This window comes from Eurypyga helias, unplaced genomic scaffold (assembly GCF_000690775.1).
Source record: "Eurypyga helias isolate BGI_N326 unplaced genomic scaffold, ASM69077v1 scaffold2814, whole genome shotgun sequence".
In the NCBI taxonomy this organism is placed as follows: Eukaryota; Metazoa; Chordata; class Aves; order Eurypygiformes; family Eurypygidae; genus Eurypyga; species Eurypyga helias.
This window is the reverse complement of record NW_010248052.1, coordinates 1,146-19,456: the sequence shown is the minus strand read 5'-3', so window position 1 is coordinate 19,456 and position 18,311 is coordinate 1,146. Positions and strand designations below refer to the sequence as shown.

Sequence of the window (18,311 nt, the reverse complement as noted above, 5' to 3'; positions counted from 1 at the left end):
TATTTCTGCGTGCACTATCTTGGCTCCCAACGGCAGCGTGCTTGTTGAAGGAAGTCTGCAGTCTGATAATTTGTTTTGGGGTGACTTGTCACTGTCTTCAGTGGCCTGAGTCTGGGCCGGTTCTCTTTATTCATCTTTTTCTTGACACGACCCACATCTCTAAGACACAGATGTGACTTGCAGAAGGTTGGACACTGGTTTTGTGTCCTGACTTCATGTTACGGTTTTAACTCTTAAACCTACCTTTTTCTCCCACACAGCTTGCATCTCCAAGTATTCTGCTGGATGCATCTATTACTATCCATCTTTCCATCGTAGCCATAATCCCGTTCAGGCTGAAAAGTTGCAAAAAGACCTTAAACGATACCTTACAAGAAAGATTGGATTTGAAGCAGTTATGCGCATAAGATGTACAAAAGGTTGGTTTTTAATACTGGTTCCTATGGAAAAGTTGGCGTAAGCATGGCAGCTGTCGTTTTCACCGTGCTTAGTCCTTAGCAGTGTTACATTTCGGGCTATTGCTCTTTCACTGAAGAGTGACATGATCACCTTCTTTATAGAAGTTACGTTAGCTTTTGCCATTGGGGTTTTGGCTTTTACTGAAGATGGCACCACCTCACTTCGAGTAAGCTGACGTGTAGCGTAAGAGCATCATTCAGCTTGGAGTGTTCAGAATTGAACATGAACTCACTGTCGTGCTGAAATGTCTAATGGTTCACATAATTTATTCTGCATGGTAGTTACAAGAAGTATTTTTACTCTTTCCTTAAGCATAGCTTGAGGGCTGTGGGTTTTAACTCTTGATAGGGTTTTATCATGCTGTTTTAACCTCAGTCTGAATTATTTGATGTGCTCCTAGGTCTTTCAATACACACTTTTCATGGGAACTTGTTCGTACGATCTACTGATCTATTGTCCCTGGCCAATGTCAATCCTGATGCTGGATTTGCAGTACAAATGTCCATCGAGGAAAGTCTGACCGACACATCTCTGGTTTGTTTTCAAACAGCTCTTTTGTATACCTCCAGCAAAGGTAAATAAACTCAAATAAATTGGCCACTGGGGTTCCTTGTTTCTTTCCTAACGTAATGTTTGTACAGTTAGTTTCACAGCCCCATGTCCTCTGTACCCTTAGAGAGTCTTGTCAAAGCTAGCGAGCCTACATGGCAGTTAATCACATAACGTAAATCTTTATAAACTCTGCTTTGATGGGAATATGTAATTTATCTCCATCTTACGTAGAGCTGATTCAGCGACATTCCTTCGCGTAAAAGGCCTACTGTTGGTACAAGCGATAGCATGTTTGGCACGCGCTTTGTCCAAACTCACAGGCCTGTGATGGGTTGGAGCGAGTTGGAAGTACGTGGGGTGGGCGTAAAGAATAGCAGCGACTCTCTGTTGTGGAAGATGCCACAAACTTTTGGGATGGAAATGAATGTGCTTCATTTGTAAGATCGAGACGCTGTGGATGTTACATGCTAGTTGGTGTTATGAGCTTGTGGTGATTAAGCTGAATGCTGTAGAGGGTGGCAGAATTTGAACAGGTTAAGAGACCAGAGCGGGAGATGGTGTTACAGCAGTTTTCCGACTGGTGTGTTTTTACAAAAAGAGTACATCTTAGAGGAGAGGAGATAGGCTGTACTGACTGAATTGATATGCCTCTACCGGGAGATCCTGCACAATCATTTCTACTTATTTTTACTAGGAGAACGTCGAATTCGAGTGCACACGCTTTGCTTGCCTGTAGTAAGTTCACTGGCTGATGTATACGCAGGAGCAGATGTACAAGCAGTTGTATGTCTCTTGGCAAACATGGGTGAGTACAGACCAGGAAAACTCAATGTTTTGAACGTTGTTCATTTTGCCAGAGGTTTATATGAAGTTGTGGATGAAGCCTGCGTATTGCAGGAAAAGGTTGGAGTAGAGCACCCTGGAACTTGAGAATACGAAATGGCAAAATCAAAGTTATACCAAAACTGAAATATTTCTTAGTCTGACTACTTAGTTGACTTTCATCTTCTAAAAGGGGCCTTCTCATGTTGTTCTCTAGAGTTAGCTAAAGGACAAAGAATTCTAAGACACTTGGTTCAAAACTCTCATTTTTCTGTCATCGTCATGGTTGATACAGTGGTGAAGCACTGGGACAGGTTCCCAGAGAAGCTGTGGATGCCCCATCCCTGGGAGTGTCCAGGGCCAGGCTGGATGAGGCTTGGAGCAACCTGGTCTAGTGGAAGGTGTCCCTGCCCATGGCAGGGGGTGGGACTGGGTGGGCTTTAATGTCCCTTCCCACCCAAACCAGTCCGTGATCCTGTGATTCCAAGTGTTTCACTGTAAGCATGTTACATTTCTTAATGGAAGAAATTTCTTGGGAGGGGGGTCAGAAATAGTTGCTGCAAATCTTACCTTGCAGGTAGGACAGCAGAGAGCTTCATCAATAGCAAAGTTATTTCTGTAAGGCTTAACACAGGATTTATATTTAGTCAAAAGTATATACCACAGCATTAAACATTTTTTTACATTCTCCAAGAGCAGGAGTTAGGGAGATCAGCCACTCGGTGTTTTGTAAGCATCATGAAAATGAGTTTCTGTTTGGGCGATTGTCTTGTATACTCCTAAAAAATGTTAGGGCAAGAAGTGTAGTTTTTTTGGTTGTGTTTGTTTTTTTTTTTTTTTAAATCCTAAAATCACAACGACTATTCATTTCCCTGAATTTTGAAAGTGAGACCAACTCCAGTAACTTCTCGTATCCCCCTGACCCAACAGCTGTGGATCGCTCAGTTTCCTCCAGCCTTGCCGATGCAAGAGATGCCTTAGTCAACGCCGTGGTAGACTCCCTGGCAGCGTACATGTCAACTGCCTCAAACCTGCAGCAGTCCATGCTGATGGCACCAAACTCCCTCAAGCTCTTCCCCCTGTATATTTTGGCCCTTCTCAAACAGGTGCGTATCATCTGGATCCGTGTTTGGCATTTAATTCGCTGTTCCCATCTGAGCATTCTTAGCTCTGGGTCAAGCCATGTCTGCACTTCTCTGCAGTTACAAAACCTGGGTTGTCCTTTTCGAGCGAACGGGACTTCCACATAAGACGACTGTGTGTGAGCGTGTTTCAAATGATTACTGCCTGAACAGTTTGCTGGTTTACCTGATTTTGATTTATTTTTATATTTTTTCTTACATTGTGTTACAGTGAAAATAAAAATATATATTGTAATGATTAACATTTCTTGGATTTGGCAGCTAATTGGTATTGCCCATAAAGGTGGTTGGAAGCTGCTTATTAGTACTTCTTCATTTTTATATTACAAAGGAAAAACAAGTCAAATTTCAATGCATAGGCTTTGTACTTCAATGGACCAAGGAGGTAGATGAGTTTACATGGAGATACAATTAAATCTAACATAAAAGTGAAAGTGATGGAGTTTAAAGTTCACACGGAAGTAATTGCTACTTTTTGCTTATTTTTTTAAATATCTTTGCATTACGAAACATCACACATAAAATTGAGAGAGAACTTACTGCAGAGTTTTGTTACCAGTAAATCTCTAAGATTTTCATGTCTGACCTTTCTTTGTTGTCTTATCATGAAAAACCTTTAAGAAATGCAATTACAGTACCTTGTGTTTTTGGCTTAGTGACTACTTCAGTCTGTAGTACCCTGGACTTTTTAGCTTTGTTGTAGAAGTGAAAATGAGCTTGGATTATAGGAATATTCCCCATCGAATCCGCCTAAGGTGCCAACTCCATAGTGTTTGTTAACTGATCGCTTATGAAAGAGGTCTGAAAAATCCAGTAGGAATTACAGTACCTTGTGTTTTTGGCTTAGTGACTACTTCAGTCTGTAGTACCCTGGACTTTTTAGCTTTGTTGCAGAAGTGAAAATGAGCTTGGATTATAGGAATATTCCCCATCGAATCCGCCTAAGGTGCCGACTCCATAGTGTTGCTTCTCACAGCGGTTGTTTACCGATCGCTTATGAAGGAGATCTGAAAAATTCAGTAGGAAAGAAAACTACAAAATAACATTTATCCTATGAGTGCCTGGTTTCTGCTCTAAAATGTGAAAGTAGCTTCCCCTTCCAAAGCTTTTCCTTAACATCTAATTCTTACTAATATAAAATGAGAATTAATCTTACCTGCAGATGTATCTTTTCTGAACTGTGCTGCGCTCATCTCTTCCTGTGATACCTTTCATTGCTGAGTTTCACAGGCCAGTAACATTTTCAAGAATAACAATGAGAAATGCTGGCCCGAAGTGAGGGGAAGTTATGTTTATTCTCTTTCGTCAGCAAGGAGGGAGTATGGATTAAGTTTTAAAAGGTGTTGTAGTGTAGCTGCATTAGATGAGGCTTCTAGCATATCTCCGTAAGACACATTTCTTCACAAAAGCTTTGCCATCTCTGCTCGACACTTTCAGAATGAAATGTCTGAAATGACACCGTGGAGGTGTGACATCAGACACAGGGTTTAGTAACACGGCTGTTCTCTTACAGAAGGCGTTTAGAACAGGCACGAGTACGCGCTTGGACGATCGCGTCTATGCGATGTGCCAGGTGAAGAGCCAGCCTCTCGTGCATCTGATGAAAATGATACACCCCAACTTGTACAGGATAGACAAGTTGATTGATGAGGTAATGTGTGAAGCCTGGTCTGTAACATTTTCTAGTCTGATAAACCTGGTGCTGTGCTGCAGTAATTTGAAGTTGTTACTGTAATGTAAACTGGGCGTTTTCCGTAAGTTTTTAAAATAATCAAGAAAACCATTTATTTTCGAATTCTGAGTTGCAAATACATTGTCTATGAGCAGAACTGGGTTTTTACTTCACCTTCTTTCACTGACCACGATAATTCCATGTTTTCATATTATGCAAAGAAAGGCAGAGGAGACTATGCATTGGAAACACCTTCAGCGTGGTTTAGAATTGTCTGTAAGGGAAACAGGTGAAGTAGATTTGGTGGAGGATTCTAGGTTGGGTGGAGAGAAACCAGACCAAGTTGCCTGCAGTAACAGAGAGGCAGTGGTTTCTCAGACTGATGTGAATGAAACAGAATTGTACTTGTAGATGGTCATGATCAGACTCAGAAAATGCTGCATCTGCAAAACCAAGTGTTATTAATTTGCCTGCCACAAGGTAGTTTAGGAAATTGATGTGCTTTTAATAGTAACAAGGTGGGAATTTATTTAAGGTCAAGGTTAGTTGCAGTTGCAAAAATAAGTTGGTTTTTTGTAATAAGTTTTCATGAGGTTGTTGGTCACTGGATTTGGAAAAGTATGTGTAGGAGTTGGTTTTTCAACTGTCATACAGGATTATATGGTAACTTGAGCCGTCTCTCTGGCAGTTGGTGTTGTGCAGCGCAGCCTGCAAGCTGTTTACACTCGCAACGTTTCATTGAAGCTATTCCATTAGCTCACGGACACGAGTCTCGATTCGGTGTTCCGCAGTGGAAATAATTAATCTTTTCAGACACGCCGTCACCTCCCCCAGTGCTCAAGAAGCCAGCGTCTTCAGCTGAGCTTGGGTGTTGTGGAACTTGTGCTGAGACACGATTCAGTGTGTGAGAGCTGTGAAGAGCCAGTGGGGTCTTTGAGAGATCCAGATTTATTAGCCAAGGATTTCGGGTTAGGTAGTTCTAGTAGAATAATACAGAAAATAGGCTTATGTGGCCTACTGGAATTAATTTACAAGCCACATTTTAAATCACAGAATGGTTTGAGTGGGAAGGGACCTTAAAGCCCATCCAGTTCCAACCCCCCTGCCACGGGCAGGGACACCTTCCATAGCCCAGGTTGCTCCAAGCCTCATCCAGCCTGGCCTTGGACACTTCCAGGAAAGGGGCATCCACAGCTTCTCTGGGCAACCTGTCCCAGTGCTCTCAGTCCTTCCCAGGAAGAATTCCTTCCTGATGTCCCATCTCAATCTCCCTCTTTCGGGTTAAACCCGTTAACCCCTTGTCCTGTTGCTCCCTGCCCTTGTAACGCACACAGTCATCCAGCAGAGTGCGAAGCTGCTGTTTTGTACTACCTCAGTTTAAACTGTTTGTGACAAAGGCTTTTCTTAAATTCCTTGTTTCTTAAGAAAATTCTATGATATCTATTACAGAGGGGTTTTTTTTAAGAACGTTTTTGCTTATTTTCCTTTAACGCTTATTTTCCTTTAACTCTTAATTCTTGGGATTATTGAGTAAAGCTTGGAACTTTCCCAAGTGGCATTCAGTAGCTTCATTTTCATCGTTAGGTGTAAATCCCCAAAAGCTTCTGATCTGTTGCATTCTAATAGAAAATTTTTTTAACTGTGATTTTTTTTTTTCCCCCCAATAATCTTTTACCATGTGTAGATAGGCTTTGTCTCTTGACTTTTATTTTCTCCTAGATTATTTGCAGAATGCTTCACAGATTCTTAAAATATTCAGCCTGGTTTTGTATAGGAGGGGGAAGCATCTTTAATGTGAAAATACTGTCAATGTGAAAATAATGTTAAATGAACTTGCATTATTCTTTTTTTATAGGTGATAAAGTAGCCTTTAGGTTAAGTAACATCCTGAATTTTTCATGTACATAAGCATTTTAGTCTTAACGTGGCATTTTGTTACGTGAGAATCCTCATAATTTTGCTGGAGATTAACAGTGTTTTCCTCAATTATTTTACCTGATTAAGATAAAAACCAGGATTTATTTATATTGTAGCATTGCTGAGTACTGTTTTTTGTTACAGAGTACAATACATGTAAATGACAGAGTTGTTCCCCAGCCACCTCTTCAGAAACTGTCTGCAGAGAAGTTGACAAGAGAAGGAGCTTTTCTTATGGATTGTGGTTCAGTAAGTTACCAGCTTCACACTTTCCTTGTTATTAGATGTGCTCTGGTGAAAAGTTTACCTATTTTGGTCAGTGTCTTTGAGGTTGCATATTAAGGCTTCAGAGATTAATGTTTTTCTCGCTAGACTGATCAGAACATGCAAGCATTCATGTCAAGTTGTTTTGGGTTTTTTTTCTGGGAAATAATGGATTTCCATTCTCCAGAAATTCTCCTAATTGTATGTACTACAGCCTCTCTAACAAAGCACTCCTCATTAATGCAGGAGCTGTCTCAGTTACACACAAATCATAGAATCCCCAGAGTGGTTTGGGTTGGAAGGGACCTCAAAGCCCACCCAGTCCCAACCCCTGCTATGGGCAGGGACACTGGCCTTGGACACTTCCACACTGGACACTTCCACACTGGCCTTGGACATTTCCAGGGATGGGGCATCCACAACTTCTCTGGGCAGCCTGCCCCAGTGCCTCCCCACCCTCTGCAGGAAGAATTCCTTCCTGATGTCCCATCTCCATCTCCCTCTTTCCGTTTAAGCCCGTTACCCCTTGTCCTGTCACTACAGGCCCTTGTAAAAAGTCCCTCCCAGCTTTTTTGTAGCTTCCCCAGGCACTGGGAGGTTCTATAAGGTCTCCCCGGAGCCTTCCCTTCTCCAGGCTGAACCCCCCAACTCTCCCAGCCTGTCCCCATGGCAGAGGGGCTCCAGCCCTCAGAGCATCTCCGTGGCCTCCTCTGGACTCGCTCCAACAGCTCCGTGTCCTCCTGCTGTTGGAGGCCCTGGAGCTGGAGGCAGAACTGCAGGGGGGTCTCCCCAGAGCAGAGCAGAGGGGAGAATCCCCTCCCTCGCCCCCCTGGCCACACTTCTCCTGATCCAGCCCAGGATCCGGTTGGCTTTCTGGGCTGCCAGCACACACGGCCGGCTCATGTCCAGCTTTTCATCCCCCAGCACCCCAAGTCCTTCTCCTCAGAGCTGCTCTCCATCCACTCTCCACCAGCCTGTCCTTGTGCTGGGGTTGTCCTGACCCAGGGGCAGGACCTTGCCCTTGGCCTTGTTGAACTCCGTGAGGGTGGCACGGTCTGACCTCTCCAGCCTGTCCAGGTCCCTCTGGATGGCTTATCAGTGAGTTTATAGTATTATAATTACAATAATAACATATTGGTGATAAGTGGGATTATGATTTGTGGCTGATGGGACATGAGTTGCAATGATGAGGGAACAAAATCTGTAGGTACAGTTTAAAAGTATTTGTAGGAATTACGCCAAAACACACTTAATGGGATAAAGCATTATGCTAATTGAGTGATGTGATAAAATGTGATGCTACTAGGAAGTCTGCAGTCTAGAAAGTGCTTTACACCTTGTGTGAGTTCAGGGACTGCGTGAATATCAAACAGCTTCCATCTCCAGATGTCTGAAATAATTAGTCACGTGTTTTGATAACTGGTGCTTTACTCTGACTTGTTTAGCCTGGGAGGTCGTTGTGCAGTAACTGACAGTGGCATGATGTCATAAAATGTTAGGGTTTTCATTTTAGGGGTAACACGGTAAGTTACTGCATTAACTGTTCGATACAGATGTGCTCTGCATCCTCCTCCTTTCAGTATTTGCATCATACCCATATTGGTTTTGACATTTAACGATCTTAGTCCCAGTGCTACCAACGTATTAACCACTAAATGTGCAAATAATGACTATGGAGATGTAGAATGCATTGCAGCTGGAGCTCTCAAATGACTCATTTGCATGGAAGGTGTTATTCTGCTGTTACGCCAATTACATCACCACTTAGCTCGGTGTCTAAAATGTGTGCGAAGCCTTTACTAAAACTGATTCTGACATCTTACAGATTTTTTACATTTGGATTGGGAGAAACTGTGATAACAACTTCATAAAAGATGTCCTTGGGTACCCCAACTATGCATCAGTACCACAGAAAATGGTAGGTGTTTGGGCGAGCTGTGCTGTGTGGTGCATACACTTGGAATCTGTGTCTGAGCTGTTCTTTCTGCGTTTTCAGGTTTTAATTATGTAACTATGAACTGGGGGGAGGAGGTTATTTGGTACCTTTGAACCTCTTGCCAGCTTGATGGGTGACAGACACAAGTTATCAAATGCTTTCAAGGGAAGAATGTAAATGTGTAAACTTTGGTACCTGGAATGCCAAAAAAATAATTTGCTTTTTTTATTTTTATGGAAATACATGTGGGCTGATAAGAATAGGATGGAATTCCATAGAACAAAGACAGAAGTAATCTGTTCAGGTGTGTTAATGAAGATTAGAGTTACTTTATCGCGGTTCTCAGAAGCCTTGGGGTCTCCGAATCTGGTGTAGGATACCACGTGTGGGGTGTGGAGTGATCGGCCTGGAAGTAAGGGGTAAGAGTTAAGTTTTGCGCAGCCCCAAGCCTTGAGTCAGTGATGAAGAGAGACGCTTTTACCTATGAGAACATCACAGGCCCTTAGGGGTGTGTTTTGGTGAAGGGGGTTTATGTTACCACCTGTCCTGTGGTGCTGTGTGTGAAACAGCAGCAGTTTAAGAGAAGACCCCTCTTCTGTGGGTAGTGATTCCAGAATGTCAGCAAGTGGTGGGTGGGATACTCTGGAAAGGTCGGAATCGAATGTTTATACTCAGGTAGTACCAAAAATGTGGTGTTTGTTGTAGGCACGCGTAGGCAGATATTTGCTGCTTATAAAGTTGACGTTGTATGAAGAGGAGAAGTGAGAAGTGAATTCCAAGAAGCAGGTTAAGAGTGGTGAGAGTTAAGGCTGCCGTAAAACGGGACTGGGTGTTTGCAGTCTGGTGTTGTGCTTGGATGAGCAGTTTAAAACTCTCCCCTCTGAGCAGCTGGTGGTTAAGTATTAGTTGACAGAGTGTTCAGGAAGAACGTGGATGAAGGAAGGATGATAACTCTTTTCAGTGGTTATACAGCGTCTGCTATAAGGAAAATGAGGGAAAAACCAAACACTAAGGCATTGTGGCTTGGGTCATGCTTTGACTATCAGGATGTACTTTTTAAGTGGTTTTGATAATAAAAAATGACGACTTCTTTCCATTATCTTCAACCAGACGCAGCTTCCTGAGGTGGATGCACTTTCTTCCGAAAGGACACGATCCTTTTTATCTTGGCTACAAGACAACAGAACTCTAAGTCCAATTCTTCAAGTAATAAAGTAAGTATTCATTAGGTACTGAGTAATTACTGGCAAGTTGTAATGACAGTTTCTGAATGACATTGATGAAGAGTGGGAATATCTGGCCTGGTAGTAACTGAGTAACATCCTCTTTCCAGTTGTTACAGGGCTGTTGTCTAAACCCCCTTAGCAACAAAGGTCATCTTTGCATCTAGTGCAAATTCAGTCACTGGGACTTTTACTGGCGGGAGTCTAAAAATGCCTATTTTTATACAGTTGAGCATGTTCTGGAGCAGTGGATGTCCTGGCCAGTGGGGTTAACCAGGTTAATTTCTGTAGAGCTCTAATAATACATATATACAGAAAAATTCAAATAAGGTTAATCATCTGTAGGTGGTTTAATAAGTGTGTTTGTCACTGAGTTCTGTAGGACGGGGGTTGATTTATGACAGATGAGGCAAGTTCTGAAGCCTTTTCAAGCCATGACCGGCCTAAAGAAGTTGCAATTCTATAGAATGTTTATACTTGAGTTGTCTTCCCTGGAGTATTCTGTTTACTGAGGCGGGTGGGAGATCCCATTTGAGAGAGGATGGGGATTTTCTTGCTCGGATATACAGTGTTTGCGTGCAGGACGGAAGCTCTTCAACTGTTGGCGTTGTGGCTGCCGCTGGAATTGCGACTCGTGCCAAGAGACAGGAAATAGCCGGACTGTACTGTACCAGTGCAGGGACTGGGCCCCAGCAGTTCTCTGCTGCGTCCCGGCAGATTTTTACTGGGGCAGTGATTTTGGGTGCTCGGTCTTTGACATGTTTACCTTCTCTGTTCTGTGGCCCAAATAGGAAAACTGGGGAAGGGATTGAGTTTTTGTCTAACCAGAGATGTAGATTTCCCATTTTTTTACATCTTTATCACAATTTTATTGGATTTAATTTCAGAGTTTATTGCCACCATTTGTTAACTTCTCAAAAAAATGATTTTTGTTTCCTTTTTTGTGTTTCTACGAGGTATTTTAAGTGCTATTTATCTATTTTCCTACCATTTTAGACTTCTTAAAAGGTGCTGTTGTTTGATAGTGTATTGCAGACTTCAGGGTTTTTCCAAACATTGGATTATTTGCAATTGTCGAATCTTTGGACTGAATCTGGACTCCAGAGGACAACAAACAATTGATTAGAGTTTATGCCTCTGCTTGAATTCACAGTAGATTGTTTGCTCGATGTTTGGACTGAAACACCTTCCTCTCTTCTTTCAGAGATGAGAACCCTGCCAAAACAGATTTTTTCCAGCATTTAATTGAGGATCGGACAGAAGCAGCTTTCTCGTATTATGAATTCTTACTTAATATTCAGCAGCAGGTTTGCAAGTGAGCAAGGAGTAAATAGAAGAAAAATCAGATAAAGCGTGGGCCGAGAGAAGCGTGTGGGAAGTTAACGAAAGCGGATGCTTGTTCTTCACAATATACAGTGACCAGCCCTGTTTTGGAAGCTTTGCAGCTAAAGAAGTATACGTTTCCAAACGAATTTTGCAGATTTACTTCAGTCTAAAAGCGCTAGGAGTGATGAAGCTGTCTCACTAGTAGCCTGTGATCTGGTCTCTACGCGTTTCCAGTCGTGCGGCGGTATGGTGCTCTTTGTTGCAAGCTGGTGAATTTATGTAGCTGTGTGGGATGGTATTTCTTAACGAACTGTACAATTAGGTAAAGCCTTTTTTCGTACCTTTATTACAGTAGCCCTTCCAGATCGAAACCCTTAACAGAGATGACCAAGGGCGGTGATGGCTGCTGGATCTTTATATGAGTTTCTTTTTAAAAGGAGTGATCCCTGTTTACTAAAGACTTCAGCGAATTCCCCGTGAAAGTTGTAGAGTTTCAGTAAAGTACACCAATTGTAGAAATAAAATACAGAATGTACATAAGTGTTACATTTGTAAAGAAAATGTAAAAAATGTACCTAAAAAAAAAAAGGCAAGACTTAGCTCAGTGTGCAGAGTGGTGGGGTGCTCAATGATGAATTGTTTTGTCCCAGGCTAGACAATGACGTTGGCTATTAAAACCTGCTTCAAAACCCAAAGGTATCCACATGGAAGGAACACAGCTGCTGCTTCTGTTCATTTTAGGTGAATTTATTTATGATTGGCTTACTAATTAAAAATATTTTGCTTTATCCTGTGTTTCTATATTTATGCAAGTATAATCCTTTTGCAACTGAACTCTGAGCGGAGTACTGAAGAGATGATGTTTACCACTTTGTTTCACAGACCTCTGGAAGGGAGGAGGAAACACTGCATAGTCTGAGCTGTTGGTGTCAAGTTCCTAAACCCCTTCTTATGTATCACCTTAGGGAAGCGTACCTGTTAGCCCTGTTCCACGTTTTGTAAGCTGCTGTAGTCTTGGTCCAGGTTTCTGTAAGCTGTGTTGTCTGCCATTCAGAGTAAGCATGGGTAATCGCTCACACACACCTGAGGGTTTGATTTCTGCTCTCATCTAAAGGAGAAAAAGGGGTGTAAAAATTAATTCCCTTACATCAGTGAAAGTAAAGGCTTTAAAAAGTCAAAATTCAAAGTGTAATCACACTGCTGCATCTTTCTGGAACCTTGTTCTTGATAATGTTTTGGTCACTCAGTGGTCTGAGTTTTTTGATAGGTTTATCCCAATTTTTTAAATGTGGTTGTTAGGTTGGGATGGGTTTGGTTTGGGGTTGTTTGTTTTTTTGTTTTTAGAGACACATTAGAAGTCATCCCTAAAGCACAATCACTGCTACTTAATATTCTGCCCTTTGTTTGATTTAAAGAAATGTGACTACAATGAACTAATCAAGTACAAAAAGTTAAGTTATGGTTAGTATGATTACATTTTATTTCAGAGTAGCCTTGCAAATGCTACCATTGCCCTTCAGCTGCCATAGCCCCGAATCAAATAGTCAAGAAAAACCCCCAGTGCACTAGCTATGGTTTGCAAATGCTTTCAAAGCTACACTAACAAAATTCTGCAAGTGGTGTTATTCTGCATGTTAGCACAAACTCATTGTTGGGAGAAGATACCTGATACGCTGTACTTGTGTGTTGTCCTTAACTACATGTGTTTCAGTTACCCAAAGATCATTTAAGAGAAACTTTCCGTTTAGTAAATTAACTTACCGTGTAATAAATGTCCGAGGTGATGCTGACTGTTGTCCCTAAATCAGACCTCCAGGATTTCAGTGCTCGTTTGTGGAGGAGTTTGCATCGGGTCAGAGCCGAGTGGGGCATCTCACTCGTGGGTGATTGAGGATGATGACGTGTGACCATTCTAAATGCCCCACGATAGATGCTTCTAACTGGTGGGCTTGGTATTGAATATCTGGGAACATACTATGCCACGACGAATTGCAACGTGTTCTGTAAAACCATGACTTAAAGCTTTATTCTTCTATGGGTTTTGTATATAAAAATTATGAAAAGGCCGAGAGCTATTTGTTCAGTAAAATTATTCCACGGCACAGAGAATCCAGGGTGGTTTTTTTAACTAATCATAGAGCACATCTCCATTCTGACTGATCTCTGGTTTAGATTCTGACAAGATAGTCTCGTGGGAGTATCCGGAATGCGGAACATCTCGGGGTTTATCCGTTGTGGTGTTTGGAACAGTAGAGTGTCTGTCGGCATGGCAAACGCAGCTAGAAGCCCGTTTTACTTCCGGTGGCCTGGATGTACCCGAAGGTACGCTCCGGAAGGATAATCCCTGCCAGGGGGTGCGCTGCGACGCTCAACAGCCCTTGTGCCTGCTGAGGAGTTGGGAGATGAGCCCTGCTTTCCTGTCTGAACGCAACGCTGAACTCTCCAGAGGTGAGCTCTGTTTCAGGAATTGAACTTTTCCCAAAAAGCCTTCCACACTCTGTAATATAAATTATTATTATAATGATTATGATAATTATTTCATTAGAAATTTAAGGTTTGCTGGGGAAGATGTTTCCCAGCCCAGCTAAGTCAGTCTTCGGGGGATCAGTTCAAATTCTCAGCGTTTTAAACCCCTTTCCATGTCTTGGCTCTCATCTTGTACCCCTTCTGCCAAGGAAGGAGCAGGGGAGTTCCTGTTGGAGAAGTTACAGTCCAGGACGATGCTGCAGCTCCCGGGGAGTTATTCCTAAGCCGGAGTTGGTGTTTTGTCCCTCAGCGTATTAGAACTACTCCTGTTCGTTGATCTGGATGTGGAGCTTCATGGGAAGGGAGAAAAGATGAGCAGGTGACTCGGTGTGGCTTTGGTTTTCTGTGCATTTTGTCAGATACTGAGAAGATGGTTCTGGCATTACCACTGTGTGTAAAAAGCCAGTCCAGCTGTTAGGAATCCTGAGAGTCAGGAGCTCTTCAGTAATTATAAACGTGGAAACTTACGGTTTTTTCAGGCCAAATACATTTTAAGAATGCAAAATATTGAAGGAATGGGACAGAAGTCGATTTAGGAAGGAATAGTTACAACCCCAGGCACCGATTGCTGTGGTTACGGGTAGTAACTCATGTGTAAGTCCTGGAAGATCTCCTGTTTCACGTTTCGGTTTCGGGGTGTGTTTTGTCCAGGCGCTGTGTGCTGACTGCGGGCGGGACGTAACCCTGCAAAAGCGCCGTGGCCAGGTTTGGTGGTGGCGAGTTTGGAGGTCTGAGGCTCTAACTGGCGATGCATTCATGGAATATCCCAAAAATGCATCAGTTACCTCAAAAATTACCAGGTTTTTAAATTATTAAATCTTACATGAGTCTGGTAGTTCACTCTGTTTAAAAAGAGGGCCGAGGGGTGTCTGCACACACTGCTGCTTCTCAGATTTTCATGAAGGAGGTAGAATATTATCGCACAGAATCACGACGGTCAAGTTCTAACTGGAAGAATTTAATAGTAATACCTGTTGGACCCAGATAATTCTGAGATTTAGTATAACGGTGTCGAGTACAGCTGTGTTGGGAGCTGTAAAAGGGGGTTAGGCAGACTGTACTTACTTACTGATGTCATTTCTTTACCTGTCAGTTCCTAGAGATTTTTAAAAATCACATTTCTAGCAGCTTTCGCTTCAACTGACATTGTTTTTTATGAAGAATTCAAAGGGATCCTGCTTGAGTGTAGCAAGAGAATTCTCACACGATTAGTGCCGTGTAAAAGAGGTGATTACGAGAGCAGTGAAAATAACCACATTATAGGTGTTTCTTCAATTTATGCTCCAATCCTGATTTCTCACTGATTTCTACTTGCAGGCCCTTTGATGTCTTTTCCTTTGCAGTTTCGATAACTAGAAAATACCAAATACTTCAGGATTTCTACTTATTTTCCTTTGAAGGCCCTTAGGAAAAGGGATGGAGCTGCTAATTGGGAATATCAGCCCTGCACACGATTTCAGCAGTGGCACACTTCCACAGAAGAGAAATACCAGGGATGGCAGAGCTCCTGGAGATGCTCCAGGACCTGTTTAAAGAAAACTGGAAAAGGAGAATGAGTTTTTAATCTTGTTTTTCTTGCACCTCTTTATGATTTTCTGGCTTATATTTTCTTAAAGCTACATGTGTGGGTGGTAGTTGATTTTTCAGATGTTGTGGAACACCACCCTAGAGGCATCAGCAAATGGGGAGCTCTAATTACACCCTTAATCATCTTACCATGAAAAGAAGAGTGACAGTTGTAAGAAGGTCAGGAGGGTTGGAGGAAATAGGGTTTGGCTAGCAAGTAGTCTGATACTCCTCCTCTGCGTTTCTCAGCATGAGGAGAAAGTCTCCGCTGGCGAGACTCCGAGGCTTTGTGGGATTCTTGGGTGAGGGGTTTACTGGCACCAGAGTCCTCAAGCGTGAGGAAGAGCTGGTGGTGATTAACCCTCACAATGACCTGCCGGCCATAGGAATTGTTCTTCTCGTGCATCGTTTGAAAAGGTGGTAAAAAAATTAACGATATTTTAGTGTTGGAACATTGGTGGCGGTGGGGGAGGAATCATGTGGCCAGCAGGGCAAGGGAGGGGATTCTCCCCCTCTGCTCTGCCCTTGTGAGACCCCCCCTGGAGTGCTGCGTCCAGCTGTGGAGCCCTCAGCATCACAAGGATATAGACCGGTTGGAGCGAGTCCAGAGGAGGCCCCGGAGATGCTCCGAGGGCTGGAGCCCCTCTGCCATGGGGACAGGCTGGGAGAGTTGGGGGGTTCAGCCTGGAGAAGGGAAGGCTCCGGGGAGACCTTCTTGCAGCCTTCCAGTGCCTGAAGGATACTGGAACAGTACTTCACTGGGACAGGTTGCCCAGAGAAGCTGTGGATGCCCCATCCCTGGGAGTGTCCAAGGCCAGGCTGGATGAGGCTTGGAGCAACCTGGTCTAGTGGAAGGTGTCCCTGCCCATGGCAGGGGGTTGGAACTAGATGGGCTTTAAGGTCCCTTCCCACCCACACCATTCTGTGATTCTCTGAATATGGGTTGTTGGATTTTTAGGATGAATGTGGTGGTGACTCGGTTTGTGCCCAGCTCTGTCTGTAATGACTAACATGAAGTGACTTAACAAAACCAAAAAGAACCCGTGTATCCAGGTGCGCACGGCTTCCTCTGGGATAATCAATGCCTGTGCTTGTCTGGGGAGTCATTTGTTAACGTTATCTGCATGTTTTGGCCTGTAAAGTTGGGAGGTTTTTTAATTTCAATTCCCACTCCTCCACCTTGATCCATGGTCTGCTCTGTATTTGAGTGAAGGGTCTCCAAGCCGTGCACAGTTCTTACTCGCTCCCAGTTAGTAGCACAGCGTGCTTACGCAGAGGTTTCACCTGGTCCCCTGACCATGAGGATGGCGCCGTGCTGGGTTCTGAACACTCCTGGCTTTCCTGTCCCACGCCGGTGACGTTAAATACACGTCTTCCCACGTTTTAAGCCGCGTGTCGGTCAGAGGCGCGCTGCGGGTCGCTACACCTGAGCGAGGAAAACCACTTAGATAAATACAGGGTTTCTACGCTCTTTCTAACGCTGCAGGTGCCAGACTGAAGGCTTGAGCTCTGTCTCTGTGGCTGATGGGTGCAAGCGGGGTCAGAGCTGTGCCTGACGCGGGTGCTGTATCAAGGGAACAGCTGAACTTTTTCCATCTGATGACAGATCGTCCTGCCTTGGCCAGGAGCTGGGCCTGGAATGGCTCCAGATTTAGGAAACCTGAAACGGGAGATGTCCACCTGTATTTTTCCAGGGCGTTGGATACGCGTTTCTCCCTGGAGCTGTGGCTCCAGAGGCAGTTGAGGCTGATGTCCCTGCGCAGCGGTGCCGAAAGGAGAAACTCTGACCTGTCTCCGCATGCTCCCACTGCCAAATAAACTCTCGGCAAAGATGCAGAGCAGAACCATTCCTCTTGTTTGAGCTGGCCCTTCCTGCACGGTCCTGAGTGCTCTGCGCCCTGAGGGATGGGAATAAAAACTGCATTTTTGCCCCTAGGAAGGTGTCGGTGATGGGGACGTAGCAGCTAGCAGGACGCCTCTCTGGGGCCCTGCGCTCCCCGGGGCTGTGCTGGTGTTGGTACCTGCTGCACAGAGGCCTAATGGGTGGCTAAAATTGCCCTGGGAATATGAAATCAAAGACCTGAATAACCGCTTACTGCTTAGCTGTGATGGGTGTTGAGATTTGTGTGCCTACCGGGTGATCCTGTGTGCCACTCCTGTATTGAGTTCCTAAATCCGACAACGATTTTTGGAAGAATTTACGTTTACGGTGATAAATTGTGAGATGCTTACAGTGATAAATGCAAAGATCACTTTACAGGTGAGAGAAAGCGTACCGGAAAGTCTGAGCACATAAGGAGACACAGTAAAAAGCCTCAGAAATGGAGGTAAAAATGATGACCGTGGATGACAAAACCTCCCTACAATCGCAACTCGGGTCTCTGCTCGCCTGTCGTAATGCTCCAGTGCAATTTAGGTGGCCTGGCAACTCTGTAATAAGAGTAAGATTTATGATCCTCCGCCGAGTCGAAGCACTTCTTATTCTTTGAGTAAGAATTTAGCTCTGTAATTGGATTCCAGGTCTTGTCCTGTGCGGCGTCGTGCCTTCCAGCAGCTTATTAGGGAAATCTGGCAGGCATGATCCATGGCTCTGTAGAAAAAACAGAGCTGTTGTCCGTGTTCTGTGTGAGTTATAGAATGGTTTGGGTTGGAAGGCACATTAAAGACCATCCAGTTCCAACCCCCCTGCCATGGGCAGGGACACCTTCCATAGCCCAGGTTGCTCCAAGCCTCATCCAGCCTGGCCTTGGACACTCCCAGGGATGGGGCATCCACAGCTTCTCTGGGCAACCTGTCCCACTGCCTCCCCACCCTCTGCGGGAAGAATTCCTTCCTGATATCCAATCTAAACCTCCCCACTCTCAATTTAAACCCGTTACCCCTTGTCCTGTCACTACAGGCCCTTG

The 18,311-nt window shown here is 43.9% G+C and overlaps 1 protein-coding gene across 1 annotated transcript; it reads left to right on the top strand.

The window, feature by feature from the left end:
• The first annotated feature begins 265 nt into the window (after positions 1 to 265).
• On the top strand, positions 266 to 12,002 carry LOC104505547 (protein transport protein Sec24B-like). Its single transcript, XM_010150923.1, has 9 exons — positions 266 to 419; positions 860 to 1,033; positions 1,706 to 1,816; positions 2,764 to 2,939; positions 4,489 to 4,626; positions 6,709 to 6,813; positions 8,654 to 8,746; positions 9,875 to 9,978; positions 11,192 to 12,002. The coding sequence occupies exons 1-9, from the start codon at positions 398 to 400 to the stop codon at positions 11,304 to 11,306; spliced, it is 1,038 nt and encodes a 345-aa protein (XP_010149225.1). The 5' UTR covers positions 266 to 397; the 3' UTR covers positions 11,307 to 12,002.
• The last annotated feature ends 6,309 nt before the right edge of the window (positions 12,003 to 18,311 follow it).